Here is a 16,859-nt window from a genome sequence, read left to right as displayed (position 1 = left end):
CAACCCAATTCCTGTGAATAATAATTGACATAGATAAAACACACATCATTTGGTCTACCTTAATAGGCAGCAGCTTGGGAACAACAATTGCAGCCACACTGCCCACTATGTGAAACCTCTTTTACTGCTATTGGGCAAGAAACAACCATCATGCAAACAACAAGGTGCATCATCAGTGGGTTTAAGGGAATTGAGCAGAGCGCATGAAACCACTGTTGCTTCAATGGATGAAAGGGAGTGAGGATAAAGGTAAATGAAATGCAAATCGAAAAACAAGAAAAACGAAAGATAGTGATTATTTCCTGCAATATCATACCAACCACAACAAGATTCCTATGAGTTAGGCAGAAAACTCAGCATCCCACAACCAGTCAGGATTCCTAACCAAAAACCCAAACTAAAAAAATCCTAGCAGCCAGTCAGCCAAGGTCACAGAAATCCCCATGCAGCACAACCTGACCTGGGGGTTGCAGTTAGTGCAGAATGCTGTGGCATGATTGCTGACATGAGTGAGACCCTATCAGCACATAATATCTGCTCTGAAATCTGCACTGGTTGCTGATTTGCTACCAGGCCAAGTTCAAGGTGTGCTTTCCATGTTACGGGTGCCACATTGTACTTGTTCTGCTCTTGTAAGAAATCAGTCCTTTAGTGTGGCAGCACCTATGCTTTGGAACTCCCCGCCTATTGACATTAGCAGGTGCCTTCATTGTACTCATTTTTGCACCTGCTAAAAACATTTTTTGTTTAGGCAAGCCTACCCAGGCATGTAGAAGCTATTATGTCTTTATCTATTTTTAACTCATTGGTTTTATTGTTTTGAATATTTTTAAATACCTGTCTTTAACTGTTTTTGCCAATAATTTTATTGTTTTAATTCTTTCTGTGAACTGCTTTGAGATTTTTTTACAATAAAGTGGTATATAAATGTTGTAAATAAAATACATAAATAATTTTTAGAGTCACTGTGGCCCTTTTTAGGTACAAAGGAATCTTTCTTATACCTACTCAAGCCATTTGGGCATCATCTAGCTGAGTGCTGATGACATGGACTAGCATTGGCTCTCCAGGATTCCAGGCAATAGTCTTTTCCCTACCACTAAGCTACAACCCTTCCCTTGTTTAAAAATATATATTTTAGAATTGTTCTTTTCAATTCACTAATGAATGCACATCATACCTAGTACAGATCCACACCATTCATTTAAAGCACTTCAACACATATTTGAAGCACATGAATCACACCACAGAATCATGGGACCTGTAGTTTAAGGGTGGTGGGAACTATAACTGTGAGGGGGAAACTACACTTCCCAGGATTCTTTGGGGGATGTGTTTTAAATGTAAGTTAGATGTGCTTTAAATGTATTGTATGGATCTACTGAATAAACTTTGCCTGCATGTAAATAGTTTTAATTAATTTTTTAAAACGGAAATGAGCTATAAAGTTTACTGGGTGACCAAGGGCTACTCAACATCTCTCAGCTTAATCGCCCCTCAGGATGAAAACAACAGAGGGAACCATGAACACCCCAAGGAAGAAGGGCACACTTAAAATTTAGAGAAAATGATGACATACAACCATAGTGTGAAATTAGATACTTATTGGGACATAGTATGAAGAAATATATAAGCATAACTATCAAATATGTTTATTATTTACACAACCTGTAAAGATGTCTATAGTGCAATCCTATGTTTATTTACTCAAAAGCAAGTTCCAATGTATTCGGTACGGCTTACTCAACCAGGTAAGTGTGCAAAGAACTGCAACCTCATGTGATAAGGAACATCATTCAGCCAACCCAAAATTCAGAATCATGCCACTTCAGTCATGTGACATCATAAGGATGCAATGAAATTAGTAAGTGGGTTGCCCCACCCACATGTCAAAGTTGGACCCCAGGATGGGGACAGATGAAGATCTGGCTCTTGGAGCCACCCCTGCCTTAAAGGAAAGATTTCAGAAATCTTTGGGGAGAATCTGAGGACCAGGAGGTGTGCTAGCATTGTCAACTTTAGTCAGGCTTCTATAGTCTGAGGAAAGTTGTTGATGCCTCCTCCTTCTTTTATAGTAAGGCCGGGGAGAGCAACTATAAGAGAACTAGAAAAGGTCCTCAAATGCAAAGATGTATCACTGAACACCAAAGTCAGGATCATTCAGACCATGGTATTCCCAATCTCTATGTGTGGATGTGAAAGTTAGACAGTGAAAAAAGTGGGTAAGAGAAAAATCAACTCATTTGAAATGTGGTTTTGGAGGAGAACTTTGCGCATACCATGCACTGTGAAAAAGACAAATAATTTGGTGTTACAACAAATTAAACCAGAACTGTCACTAGAAGCTAAAATGATGAAACTGAGATTAACATACTTTGGACACATAATGAGAAGACCTGATTCACTAGAAAAGATAATAATGCTGGGAAAAACAGAAGGGAGTAGAAAAAGAGGAAGGCCAAACAAGAGATGGATTGATTCCATAAAGGAAGCTGCAGACCTGAACTTACAAGATCTGAACGGTGGTTCATGACAGATGCTTTTGGAGGTTGCTGATTCATAGGGTCGCCATAAGTCGTAATCGACTTGAAGGCACATAACAACAACAACGCCTTAGAATGTTGCCTCCCCATTTTGATTTCTAACTTTCTTTACAGATATCTGATTGATGCTCGTAACTGGAGAACATTGTGTCAAGCTAAAATGGAGCCCTTCCGCTCAATCAGGTCCTGAAACAGTGCTGTGGCTTGCACACAGGGCAATGCACCCCCCCGCCCCAGCCCCCCCACATACTCACCATGTTTGCACAATGCTGTGATTCAGAGAGAAGTGCTGCATGCGACTTCTGATATCTCTGACGCACTTTGCTATCTTTCCTGCAGGGAGTGTACCAAAGGTCAATCTGCACCGGTACGCCTGCGATCCCTCCTCACTCCGGTTCCATTCTCGTATCTGTCTTGTCATACTTTTCCAACAGGGAGAGTGACGATGAGGGCCGCGGGGCTACTGCTATGTGGGATTGCCATTGCAGGTGGCTTCATGGCCTTCTCATGGAGAGACACTTTTGATCCAGGTAGGGGAGGAGTGAGTGCTAAAAATTCCCCCGTCAAGAACAGGGGGAGAAGGGGGGGGAAGCTTTTAACCAGCTGTGAGGAACCTTTGGCCATCCAGATATTGTTGAACTGCAGCTCCCAGTCCTCCTGGGCCATTGGCAATGCTTGCTGAGGCTGGTCAGAGTTGTAGTTCAGAAAACATCCAAAAAGTTCTCCACACGGATCATCCTGGGGATTGAACCTGTGTGCAAAGCAGGTGCTCTCATGCTGAGTTTTGATCCTTCCTGTTTAAAGCAGCCCTTTATTCGGAACCCCAAGGACTGGGATCCAGCACGTTGCGTAAGATTCCAGTCCTCAAGATTCTGAATAAAGCTGCCTTCTACTGAGTCAGAGCCATCTAGCTCAGTGTTGTCTACACTGACTGGCAGCGGCTCCGTGGAGAGTTCCATGGAGCTCTGGGAGGGGGGCGGACACAGGCTCAGAGAGCAGCGGGGCAGGCTGGGGAGAGGCGTCTGAGGGAGCAGGCAATCAAGGATGTTCTGGAAGGGTTCCAAGTGTAAGGGTTTAGGTTGCTGTGGATGGTAAATTTGGATCAAAAAGCATGTAAGGGCAGCAAGAGTTTTAATTCCAGGCAATTGGTCAAAATCCAGCTTTGTCCTTCCCCTGTTTGCCGCCAGTTTCCCATCGACCAGCCTCTTATTTGGCGACATTTTGGCTCTGCCCATTTCTCGTTGTTCCACTCTGAAATTCAGTTCTCCAACGATTTGCAATTTAACAAAACAACCCTCATGAAAATTCATTGGCACTTGAGATTTCTCCTAACAAACACATTTTTGCACTTTTTGTTTTGAAGGCAACTTCCCACCAATTAGAACACGTTTCTGTGTGCTATTTTCATTAATATGGTCATTGTTTAAAATGTGAATTTCTCCTAATAAACACATTTTTGCTAGTTTTGACTAGTGTGTGCATTTTTGCAATCAATTTCTCTTCAAATGCATCTTTGTATGTTATTTTCACTAAAATATTCATTTTTATGCGCATTTCCCCCCTACTAGATGCACTTTTGGAAACGTTGCTTGGTTGGAGAACTACATGGCAGAATTACGAGAAGTGTAAAAGGAGGGCTGTGTTTTGGTTCCCATATTGTTTCGGAAACTGCGAGTTTGATAGATTCACCTTGACATGCAGACTGAGTTGAATTTCTCCCCTGTCTTATGACCTCTCCACCTTTGTCCCACCCAGACAGCCTCTCCGGCGCCCGCGTTCTGGTGACTGGTGCCAGCGATGGGATTGGGGAACAGATGGCCTATCATTATGCTCAATTCGGGGCCCAAATTGTCCTGACAGCCAGGAGAGAGGAAGTACTGCAGAAAGTAAGAGCGAAGCTGAACTTGGAAGTTCAGAGAGACGGGATGGCAGGGTGGTGTGTATCATGGGGGTCAAGAACTAAGAAAAGCTCTGCTGGATCTGTGTGGTGTGTTGTTAACAAATACAGGGCTGGAAGTGATGGCCTTCCCTTCTTGCTTGTCACCAGTGCCTCATATTCAGAGGTAGACTATCCCTACACAAGGAGGTTCTGCATCACTATAATTAGAGATGGAAGAAGGTGCCATTTTCTGTTCCACCTTGCATTCATTGCATGCAGCACTGTTTCTGTTCTGCTGCAGTCTCGCTATCTTGTTGCAGGGAAAGTACAATTATGTGTCGTTACATTATTCCAACCCATTCATTGCAATGCAAAGGAAACGCAATGCAAATCAATAATCAGTTACGTATGATGGCCTAGCATTGGACACAACCCTTGATGTAATGTCTTACTATAAAGCTGAGAATAAATATATTAAAAAGTTTGTCTTCAAATTATCCCCCTTTCCCCCCATTTATCCAGGTGATGGAGAAATGTCTGGAGCTGGGAGCGAAGAAAGCTGTCTACTTCCCTGCTGATATGGCTTCCCCTCCAGAGTCTGAAAAGCTGGTCCAGTTTGCATTGAAGCACCTGGGTTAGCATGTTGCAGTGTGGAATGCTCCTTGTCATGGTTCCACTCCAGCCAGCCAGCCAGCCAGGCACACCCTTTCCCAGAACACTCCATTCCATCCACTCTGCCCACCAGCACCCACAACAGTCAGCATTCCATTATCACTGAGCATGTGTGCCAAGAAGCATTTTATGTTTTATCTGTTTGTATGACTAATTTTGAGAGTCAGTGTGGCATAGTGGTTAAGGTGTTGGACTATGACCTAGGAGACCAGGGTTCAAATCCCCACACAGCCATGAAGCTGACTGGGTGACCTTGGGCCAGTCACTGCCTCTCAGCCTCAGAGGAAGGCAATGGGAAACCCCCTCTGAATACCGCTTACCATGAAAGCCCTATTCGTAGGGTTGCCCATAAGTCGGGATCAACTTGAAGGCAGTACAATATATATATATGATTAATGTTAATTGATTTTATCAATCATATGTCTTTTTTCATTTTTTTAAGGTACATCACTTAGAAACTTTGGTGATTTATTATTCTTATTCTTATTAAACATGTTTTATGCTATTTCCTTTTATGTTTTTTATGCTGGTCATTGACTGTAATAAAGATTGACAGATGATGATGACAACAATAACAATAATGTTAATAATACAACAATGATAATGTTAAATTAACAATGCAACAATAACAATAATAATAATGTTAAATTAATTACCCACCCTTCATCAGCAGGTCCCACGGCGGGTAACAACAGTTAAAATTCAATGTTAAAAACAATGAAGGCAAATTACAATCGCAGGAATAGGGTATTGCTACATTTAGAGCCCACCTGTCCTCTAAGTAGCTCAAGAAGGCTCTCGTCCCTCTCCATTTTATCCTCACAACAACCCTGCAAGGTAGGTTAGGCTGAGAGGTGGTGACTTGCCCCCACCCAGCAAGCTGAGTGGGGGGCATTGAACTCTGGTCTCCTGGGCCCTAGTACAACCTTCTACCTGCTGCACCACACTCAGCGGCACATGAGCAGCTGAAAGAAATAAATGCATTCAGGTGTTTCGGACTTTCCCCACTCTCCCCTTCTGATTTGCTGTTCCACTGGGAAAGGCAAAGCGACGGCCTGAGTCGTTTGAAGGCAACCTTGTGCCTTCATTAATACCGTCCTTGTCTGCTTTTAGGAGGTCTGGATTACGTGGTCCTCAATCATATTGGCTACAACCCTGCACAGATGTGGCGCGGACAAATGGATCATCTGCGCTCGCTCATGCAGGTGAAAGGGGGGGCTTCCTTCAAAAAATGCTGTGTGTATATGTGTCTGTATACATTGGGGTGTGTGTGTGGGCATCCCTTAGGTATGGATGTTGCATTGTTCCCACCTTAAATTCAGTTTGCCACATTTCTGCATTGGTTAGTTTGCTTGTTTTAAATTGTCAGGGAAATTCATCACCATTTCAGTGGAAATTCCTCCCAACAAACACATTTTTGTCTGTAGGTTTGACTAATGTACGCATGTTTGTTTCTCCTGACAGGATGCATTTCTGAATGCTATTTTCAGTGAATAAAATTAATTTTTAGGCACGCTTTCCCCTTATCTGTGCATTTTTGGTAAACACTCTCGGGTTGGAGAACTGCCTCGCAACATTCAGATGAAGGGCGAATTTCGAAGGCTGGCCGCGTTTTGGTTCTCATATTGTTCCAGAAAGTGCGAATGTGATCGATTCGGCTTTAAACGGGAACTGAACTGAATTTCTCTTTCAACCCGACCCTTCGGTTTCTGTGAGACAAAGGGTTTTAAAAAAGGTTTTCACGTTACTTCTGCCAACCTTTTGGGGATGAACAGAACATCCATCCTGGATTTTTCCCGTTCTGGCTCAAATTCTGTCAGCCTGCACCACCGGCATTCGCTATTAGAGGGCCGGTCTCTGGTCCGTGTCGGCTGCCTGATGGTGAATCTCTCTAACGAGCCATCCCAAACGAGGGTGTACAGCCGTTCATTCTTCTGTGCTCTTTTCTCCCAGGTGAATTTCCTAAGTTATGTGGCAATTGCCTCAGCAGCTCTCCCTGCTTTGACCAAGAGCAAAGGGTCTCTCATTGTGATTTCCTCACTTTTAGGTAAGGTTTTGGTGGTGAAGACTATGTTTCCCAGCATGCAGCACCACTAGATGGGGTCAAGGGCTCTTTGTCCCAAAGGACCATGGTTAAAAATAAGCAAATCTGGATCTCCCAGCTGCTGCGTTGCCCAATCAAATGGGATTATTTCACCCTGGGATGGGCAACCTCAGGTTTGGGGGCTGAATGTGGCCCTTCAGGGCTTTGTTTCTGGCCCTCAGAACTCTCTCCAGGCCCCACTGGCCTTGCTGGAGTGTGTCCTTGAACACTGATCCTGCCTCTTGCTTCCATGATGGAGGATAGAGAGGGTGTGTGAGAGTGTGTTTAGAAGCTAGCCTGCTGTACAGAGATAAAATGCACATTCATTGCTCTGCCTGCTTTTGCCGCTGGCCCCGCCCACCGGCCCCTGGAAGGTTGTGCTGAAGGGAATGTGGCCCTCAACCTGAAAAAGGTTCCTGCCTTCCTGATTTAGCCATTAGAAGTGGAGTTGAACATTTGAACCCATTGCGTTATTATCTGTCGTCCTAACTTATCCTTCTAATAGCAATCTCAGGTTGTGAGTGCCGACAGAAATGTAGGCTCAGGGGAGCCACTGGGCATTGTAGCCAATGTTAGTAGCTGACTCCAAGTAGACCCATTGAAGTGAATGGACATGACCAGAGCTTGGAAGATTACTTTTAAAAAGTAATAAATTACAGTTACAGTTACATGGCCCAAAATAGTAGTAATTACCATTACAATTACAATTGCTTTGAAAGTAACTGATTACTTTACTTTTCCTCCAAAGTAATCACTACAATTACATTTCAGTTACTTTAAAAAACCGCCTACAAGGTGCTGGCTTTGGCTGCTGCACATCTAAGTAGCCTAAAACAACATTAAAAATAAACAAACACATACAGAGGTAGTAGAATAATTATTTTTATTCATAAGATAGCAATGGTGGTCTCTCTGCTGGTAAGGGTGGTGGGGAGGGAGGCTGAGGCCACTACTCAGATCTTTGCACGTCAAACCAAGTGCACCCCCCCTCAGCCAGCCAGCATAATCTCTCTCACTTAACAACCTCACGGACCCTGCCCTGCCACCAACTAAGGGACACTCACTCAAGCAAACATTTTCCCGAGATGCAAAAAAGTTTAAATACTGCAAATGCAGCACAGTAGCCAGAGAGGGTGGTGGAGGCCACTTTGTGTGCCAAAACATGTTGTCATCTTTCATCTCCACAGTTCTTTATTTCCATTCTGCTGTTGCCTCCTTCTCCTCCTTTATCCATGTTCTTGACCTCCAGATCCTTTTTCCCTCCACTCCATTCTTCACCACCACTATCTGTTTTTTAAAATAATTGTTTTCTCCACTCCACCCCACCTCACTCTCTGCATCCTCCCTCGTTGCCTCCTACCCACACACAGAGCATGAGGGAAGAGCGACACTGTACAGAAGCCCAGTTTGAGGCACATGATTTTCATCCACAAATCAGAGGAGCAGAAGACTTCCCCCTGCTCCCCCCCCAAGTAATGCCCAAAAGTAATTCTGGAAACGTTACAATTACTCCACAAAGTAGTAAAATTACTCCTAGTTCTATTACAATCAAAATGTAAAGGAATTACCCACTCGTTACTCAAAAAGTAATGAATTACAAGTAATTCGTTACTTGTAACTAGTTACTTCCAAGCTCTGGACATGACTAACTTATGTTCATTCATTTCAGTGGGTCTGCTCTGAGGAAAACTTGGTGGGCTACAAATGGCATTTTTTAAAAAATTGCAACTAGCAACTTACTTTTTTTTTTAAGTTGCAACTAGCAACATGCTTTAAAAAAAAAACAACAACCCTGAAAGCCGAACTTCTCATCACAGGGAGAATCCCGGCCCCTTTCTCCACCTCCTACTCCGCCACCAAGTTTGCCCTGGAGGGCTTCTTTGGCTCCCTGCGTAACGAGCTAATCATGCAAAAGAAAGAGGTGACTGTTACCCTCTGCGTCCTTGGCCTGATCGACACGGCGTCAGCTCTGAACAACACCAGGTGCGTGTGACTAATTCTGAGTCGTTGACACAGCTGTGGCAGGGGCCAAAACCCACGTTTGCCTCGACGAAAGTGAGCTGGCCTTGCAGGAATTGGCGATTCTCAATATGGCGGCCCCAGTCTATAAAACTGTTTAACAAAATTTGTTTCATTAAAGCTGTTTAATGAAATAAATGGCCTTGCCTGAGTAGTGGCACCTCTCTAACCCTATCTGGAGATGCCAGGGATTGGACTTGGGGTATGCAACGCAGGTGCTCTAACCACTGCGCTACAGCTTCTCCCCACATATTACTTACTCTGTTGTTTGCTATGCTTCAGTACGGCCGTTGCAGCTGATGATTTCATACCTTGCACAGGTGACTTGTATGTTGTAAACTCCTTGGGGCAGAGGCTCCTGTCTTTCAGTCCTTGCGCAAACCAAAATGCTTCATTGCCGCAAGGGTTCTGCACTGATAACAGCGCTGATCATGATGCCTCTTCCTTCCAGGGACATTGTGAACCTGAAGGCTGCTCCTGCTTCTGGGGCAGCTTTGGCCATCGTGAAAGGCGGGGCCACCCACGCCATGGAGGTCTTCTACCCCTGGACAGTAGAACTGGTGTGTCGCATTCGAGATTGGTTCCCACGACAAAGGGACTGGGTTATACGTGGCTTCTATAATTATCCTAGCGCCTGAGTATATTTGGCTCAGCTCTTGATTTGGAAAAGTCAACATGCTGTTGGCCAGCAGATGACGACCCTTGTCAGACTCACAGTACAGCTGATCTTCTTGTTGTTATACACCTTCGATTACGACTTATGGCGACGCTATGAATCTGTTTTGCATATTCATAGGGATTTCATGGTAGGTATTCGGAGGTGGTTCACCATTGTCTTCCTCTAACCCTACGGCACCCGGTATTCCCAGGCAGTCTCCCATCCAAGTGCAACCAGGCCTGACCCTGCTTAGCTTCCGAGATCAGACGAGATCGGGCGTGTTCAGGGTAGTATGGCTGTAGGCTTAATGGCTAATCTTAGTCTCACATTATTAAAATGGGATTGTTCATACACAAACACACATTCCTTCTTTCCTGCACATTTGTGTATGCACTTTTAACTAAGGATGGGGCTCTATCTGTTACGGTTCCCTCAGGGTTCTCCTTTTTCCAGTCTTAAATTCAGCCCTCCACATCTCTGCAGCAATTTGCAATAAAAAAAAATCTGCATGAAAATCCTTCAGTATTTCCGTGCAACTGAATCCTAATAAACGCTTTTTTCTGTGCAATTTTGACTAACTTGTGTATTTTTGCAAGCCGTGTCTCCAAACAGAACGCCTTTTTTTGTTTTCAAATGAAGATACTCTTTTTTTTTAATGCGTGTATCCCCTCTTAACGTATGCACTTTTGTCACCATTGCTTGGCTGGTGAACTGCATTGCAAAATTTTGAGAGGTGCGAATTTGAAAGGGTGCCTGTGTTTCAGTTCCCGTACTGTTTTGGCAAGTGCGCATGCAGTAAAAACTGCTTGAAATGAGAACGGCATTAAATCTCTCCCCACACGCACACCCTTCCTTAGGACTGAAGACAGGTCCTTGAAACAAGAATGAGTGCTTCTGTGTTCTTTTAAAAAATCCCAAAAGTAATAATTGGAGGAAAATCTTCCCAGCGATACTTTTGAGAGAAGGGGAACTAGTAATCTCTCTCTCATATATACATAGGGCTGCATTCAACTAAGTCCTACTCAAAGTAGACCCACAGAAAAGTATGAACAGGAGTTCAGTGGGTCTCCTCTGAGTCGGACTAGTCTTGAACACGAGAGAGCGATTGCCACACTGACGAAGCCTTTCCCTGCTCTGAATTAATAAACTGAGTTCACTCAACTCTGTGTTTTTTCTAAAGCTTTTGACGGGGTTAATTGTTGTTGGTTAATGTTTCTCGAACGATGTTATCATAGAATTAGATGGCGGTGGGGATGTTAGTCCCTTAGGGAGGTCCTTACTGCCATCTTGGCTGATGGCAAGCCTGCGTGCCCAGCATGCAGGGCATTCGCACTGATGGGAGAGAGAGGTGGGGCATGCAGGCGGACTCATTGAAACCCACACTGTCTGTATTGGGGGGGGTCTGGGAGCTCCCTCTCCATGCTCTGCAGCAGGGTCGGGTTGCAGGACCCAATGCTGCCGTGGATCATGGAACTGGAGCACCACCTTCCCACCCTGAGGGCCCCTCTGGGTCGCAGAGGCCCTCGGCCACCCCCTGGCACCGGCCTTGGGGCGCTGGACTGGTGGCAAGTCGAAAGGGAGGCAGGTGGAGGCTGGCTGAGGGCAGAATGCAGTGCCCCACATGCCCTGATGGAGCAGCCACCACCGTGCAGAAGGCTATAAAATATTTTTAGGGGAATAAACCCTAAAGGGCGGGGAGCCAAAAACTGCCCTTTGAGGATTAGGCAGCTGCCTTGTACTGAGTCAGGCCAATGGTCTTTCCAGCTCAATATTGTCTATACTGACAGGCATCCAAAGCAGATGCTCTGCTCTGAGCTGCAGCCCTTCCTGATCTGGTGCACAGAGACAAAATGGCAGCCACTTCAGTTCTTCCCTGCGCCGGCTGTCATTGGTGCTGTTGGGAGAAGCCATGGTTTGGCTTAGCATTAAGTTAGCTTAGCACTGGTTGTCTCCGACCAAACCATCTGCTGTCATCAAGGTTTGTTTTTTCCTTCCCCGCTTGTGATTTGTTTGGGGGAAACAAAGAGGACAGAGGGCCGCCCAAATTACTGGACTGGATCCTTCTGCTGTACATAAAATGGATTCCCTTGACAGATTAGTAGACCAAGTGTCATGGTGGCCTGCCCAAATCCCTGCACATCTAGCCACAAGCTTCTGGAGACCAAAGACTCCATTGAGCAAAGGTGGGCTAGACCCATCTCAAGAGAGCCAGCATGGCGTAGTGGTTAGAGTGTTGGACTAGGTCTTTGGAGCCCAGGGTTCAAAGCCCCACTCAGCCACAGCTCACTGGGTGACTTTGGATGAGCCAAATTCTCTCACCCTAATCTTCCTCACAGGGTTGTTGTAAGGCTAAAATTGAGAGGAAGAGAACATGTATGCCATCTTGAGCTCTTTGGAGGAAAAGTGGAATATAAATCCAGAAAATAAGCATCCCACCTTCTTCCCATACAATATTTTCTCTTTAGTTAAATCTGTTTGACACAAGCCTCTTCCCCGCCCTGGGCATAGCCATAATTGTCCCCAAGTGTTCATCTCCAAAGGTTTCTTCCATACATGAGTGGCTGGCTGGCCGTCATCACTGGAACATCTTTGAAGAGCCAGTCATACCGCAGGCATGTCGGCTGAACTTTCCAGGTTGTTCAAAGTGTTAGGCTGGCTAGATTATGTTTTATTTTACATTGCATCCTACTTACATTTCTCTCCCCATTCCTTAATCTTTATTTTTCCAATATAAACTGGAGACAGTGTGGTGTAGAGGTTAGACTGCTGGGCCTGGGAGACCAGAGTTCGAATCACCACTCAGCCATTATTATTATTATTATTATTATTATTATTATTATTATTATTTCTATCCCGCCTTTTGGCCAAAAGGCCCTCAAGGCAGCTTACAAAAAAAAAATGAAGCTCACTGGGTGACCTTGGGCCAGTCACAGCCTCTCAGCCTAACGTACCTCACAAGGTTGTTGCGAGGATAAAATGGAGAGGGGAGGATCATGTACATACCACCCCGAGCTCCTTGGAGAAAAGGTGGGGGGAAATAAATGAAATAAATAAACAAAAGTGCCTGGGTGATATCCAATGCTAGTCCTGATCAGAGTAGACCTATTAAAGTTAATGGTCCTAACATATGTTCATTAATTCAATGGGTTTACTCTTGAGTAGGACCAGCACTGGCTACAAGCCAAAGTCATTTAAACCAGTGATTCCCAAACATTTCCCCCTCCCCCCCGCTGACCATTTGAAAATTGCTGCAGGTTTTGGCGGACCACTTAATGATTTTTTTCCCTACCTGTTATAGCAATTGCAATGTGGTATGCTAGATGGTGTGATTTTTAACTATATTTTTATGGCTTCTTTTATTTCTTATAGATTGTGTTTTATTGTACTGCAATTTGAATTCCAGTTTCAAAGGAATAAAATACAACATAAGAAATAAAAAACCCATAAAAATACAATGAAAAATCAATGTACTTATTTAGTGCAATGGATGTACTGTCTCCTGTCTTCAAATGCAAATTCAGACACACCACAGACCACCTGAATGAGGGTAATGGACCACAATTTGGGAACCATCGGCTTAGATTACTGGAGGCTGGCTGGTTGTTTTCAGATCCCCAGTGGCGTCACTAGGGTTGGTGTCACCCGGTGCGGTAACTCATGGTGTCACCCCCATGGACCTCCTCCCGTATCAGACCATACAGAATCCTTAGTAATGTTTTTTGTACTAATGTTACTCGTAAATCGTAATTTCCATATATCACTGAATGTAATGGCAATAGTAGTGACATAAACAACTAGTAAAATTAAAATTACACCTTTAAATTACAATATCATACGCACAGCTCAAATTCTTGTTCTTATTACTAATGGGAGTTAATTATCTTGCGTATGCCCATAGTAAATTTTCAGATACTTTCAGACCTTCAGCAATTTTCAAGTGGTCTATGCAGAAGAAAGGTTTGGGAACCAGTGGAATAAGACACCTGCTTATGTCCCTATGCTGCTCTCTCCCCTCATTTAGGTGCCTGGGATGCATACGTGTAGACACACCTCCTTACAATTATGGAAAGTAATTCTTAATAATAAGTCTCCAGACACAAAGTTACATAGGTATTTATCAGTTGTTTAGTAGAAAATTCAGAGCTGCAGGGTTCCTTCATGATAGTTACAGCCACGTACAGCCTTTTTTGCTCCTGCTAAGAATGAGATCTTTGTTAATGCATTCTCTCACAACAACAAACATCTCTAGGAGCCAATCAGCATAAAAGTGGAGAGCGTTAGCAACTGAGAAGAGTCTACTCAGTGGCTGACTCACCTCCTTTCACTCTGATTGGCTCCAATCTACAGAAAAGGCAAGGAAGCATATTAGAAGACTCTTCTCAGTGACTAACACACTCCCTTTTCATGCTGACTGTAGGATGCTTGGAGACATAGGGACCCTGCTCCCAAAAAAGCAGAGGGACTAAGATCCCCTGGGCGACTACCCTCCTGGTGCTTATCGACATGACCGTAATATATTTTGTGACGTGCAAGTTCAATATTATTTATTAAATGTGTTTAGGATTACACTGATGGCATTCCCAAATATGTACTTTCACACAGACTTTGGTTTTCCATAACACAATGTTTGTCCAAGCCTCCACACTTGGGGGGGGGCACTACTTGCACACCCCTTCCATAAGCACATCAAAGTTGGATACACACCTGAACCAAGACCCAGACAAAAGGGCACTCATAACAAAAAGGTAATTACAGTGGCTGAGTAGATCTTGTACAGTGGTTATACTGACTGGGCAGCCGCTGTCCTTCACATTTTACAAAATACTTTTTTCCTATACAAAGATTAAATTTCTGTGTATGAAAAAGTAATATATGAAGTGGTCTCAATAGTGAGAAAAGTAAACAAGTGAATGGTGATCCAAATGTTTTTCATTCTCACGTTATGAAACTAGCTGCCAGATGATGTATCACCTTCCCTATGCATGCAGCATAGACTGAAAAAACAGCACCCAAGCCACCATTCGATACGTGCACGTGTTCTTTCCGACATGAATCTACAGGTCTCAAAAAGTAATGTGTGACAAAGTCCTCAAACACCTTCTAACATGCCTCAAACATGGCCTCTTGTTCTGCCAGCATGCCTTCACACCATCACTTTGCCAAAACATAAGGATAGGTAAATTGCTTTTAGGGAGGTTCACAATTATGATTTCCTATTTATTTAATCTAAAAATATTTAAAATACATAAAAACAGCCAGGGGAAGATATTGGAGAAATATAAAATAAATGCAAATAAAAAAGGGGGGGAGGTGAAGAGACCTTAAATGTGCTACTCACCATCTCTCAGCCTATCCTCCCCTCAGGATGAAAACAATGGAGAACCATGACCACCCCCAGGAAGAAGGGCACACTTAAAATGTAGAGGAAAAAATCATCTACAACCATAGTGTGAAATCAAATACTTATTGGGACACAGTATGAAGAAATATTTATATAAACATGACTATCAAATATGTTTATGAATTACACAATCTTTAAATATATTTATAGTGCAATCCGATGTTTGTTTACTCAGAAGCAAGTCCCAATGTATTCAATGGGGTTTACTCAAACTGGGAAGTGTGCAGAGAACTACAGCCTCAAGTGATAAGGAACTTGTTCTTTCAACTTGTTCTTTTAAGTTGAGACCTTATCCAAGTCTGAGTCTGTGTTGGAATTGCTTTTTAATATGTTTTTAAGCCTTTTCTTCTTTTTTTTTTTTAAATGTTTTTTTAAAGCTTTTAAAAAATATTTTCAAAGATGTTTTAATATATTTTAAAGTCTGTTTTTATGATGTTTTAAAGTGCTTTTAGTGCTTTTCTTTGCCGCCCTGGGCTCCTACTGGGAGGAAGGGCGGGATATAAATCAAATAATAAATAAATGAACTTCATTCACCCAACCCAACATTCAGAATCATGCCTCTTTAGGCTGTTTTCCAACTCTTGCTTTATGGTTATTGGATTTTAAATGGCTTTATTTCTTGTTGTGTGCTGCCTTGGTTTCCAACCCTACCTCACAGGGTAGAGGAAAGACTACACACACACACACTGCAGATGTATAAATACATACAGCCCATATAATAATTTATTGTCAAACCAGTTGGTCATTGCAGAAAAATCAGTATTAGTTTTTAAAAAATCAGTATTTGTTTCCTACAGAATAAAAACTGTAATACCTAAGTAAGCCCTGCCTACTTGCTTTAAAATAGGACTGGAGGAGGGGACTGAAAGAGAACACAAACACAATTCTTTTTTACATTCACTCCAAAGTCCCATTGATCTTCAGCACATTCATAACCATGTCTACTCAAAAGTAAATCCTATTGAATTCAATGGGATTTACTCTGGAGATATAGGATTAGCAATGCTTTTACCCCCACAAAAGCAAGTATTGGGAAGGTTTTCAAAACACTGCCCAGGATCTGACTCCTACACACAAGAGGGGAAAACACTGAAATGTATATACTTACCCAATTTATGAGATTTTCAGATAAATGGGGGGGGGAAACCACCATTTTCTGGCCTTGCAATGAGGTTTACTAGACACTGCCACAGGTCAAACAAACACTTCACTGATTGGCTGCAATCCTGAATGGGCAGGGTTAAAGCTACGAAGTGCTATACAGTAGTTTAAAAAAAGATTTAACGGGGCGGCTGACGTTTTTATGTATATCTCGAGAACCGGACCACCTAGAGACTTAATTTTTTTAAAAATTAAAGCTGAGAATCACCCTCCTCTGATGGTGTCACCTGGTGTGGTCCACACCCCCGCACCCCCCTAGTGATGCCACTTGGGGGCGGCTGACATTTTTATGTATATCTCGAGAACCGGACCACCTAGAAACTTAATTTTTTTTTAAATTAAAGCTGAGAGTCACCCACCTCTGATGGTGTCACCTGGTGCAGTCCGCACCCCCCGCACCCCCTAGTGACGCCACTGGAGATCCCTACAGCTTGTTCCCTGGG

The 16,859-nt window shown here is 43.4% G+C and overlaps 1 protein-coding gene and 1 pseudogene across 1 annotated transcript; one reads left to right on the top strand and one right to left on the bottom strand.

Moving 5' to 3' along the window:
- The first annotated feature begins 2,688 nt into the window (after positions 1-2,688).
- On the top strand, positions 2,689-10,422 carry LOC133381126 (hydroxysteroid 11-beta-dehydrogenase 1-like protein). The gene is made up of 8 exons (XM_061619716.1): positions 2,689-2,726; positions 2,883-3,073; positions 4,299-4,429; positions 4,945-5,056; positions 6,208-6,299; positions 7,048-7,141; positions 8,995-9,160; positions 9,648-10,422. The coding sequence occupies exons 1-8, from the start codon at positions 2,704-2,706 to the stop codon at positions 9,832-9,834; spliced, it is 996 nt and encodes a 331-aa protein (XP_061475700.1). The 5' UTR covers positions 2,689-2,703; the 3' UTR covers positions 9,835-10,422.
- Positions 10,041-10,158, bottom strand: LOC133382712 (5S ribosomal RNA; annotated as a pseudogene).
- Positions 10,423-16,859: the final 6,437 nt, after the last annotated feature.

The sequence above is a fragment of the Rhineura floridana genome, chromosome 3 (assembly GCF_030035675.1).
Source record: "Rhineura floridana isolate rRhiFlo1 chromosome 3, rRhiFlo1.hap2, whole genome shotgun sequence".
In the NCBI taxonomy this organism is placed as follows: domain Eukaryota; kingdom Metazoa; phylum Chordata; class Lepidosauria; order Squamata; family Rhineuridae; genus Rhineura; species Rhineura floridana.
Note: the sequence above shows the minus strand (reverse complement) of the source record. Positions and strands in the feature narration are given on the sequence as shown.

Coding starts and splice junctions, on each gene's coding strand:
- LOC133381126 (XM_061619716.1), top strand. CDS start 2,704: ATGGAGCCCTTCCGCTCAATCAG. Junction 4,430..4,944: donor GAGAGGAAGTACTGCAGAAA/GTAAGAGCGAAG, acceptor CCATTTATCCAG/GTGATGGAGAAATGTCTGGA. Junction 6,300..7,047: donor ATCTGCGCTCGCTCATGCAG/GTGAAAGGGGGG, acceptor CTTTTCTCCCAG/GTGAATTTCCTAAGTTATGT.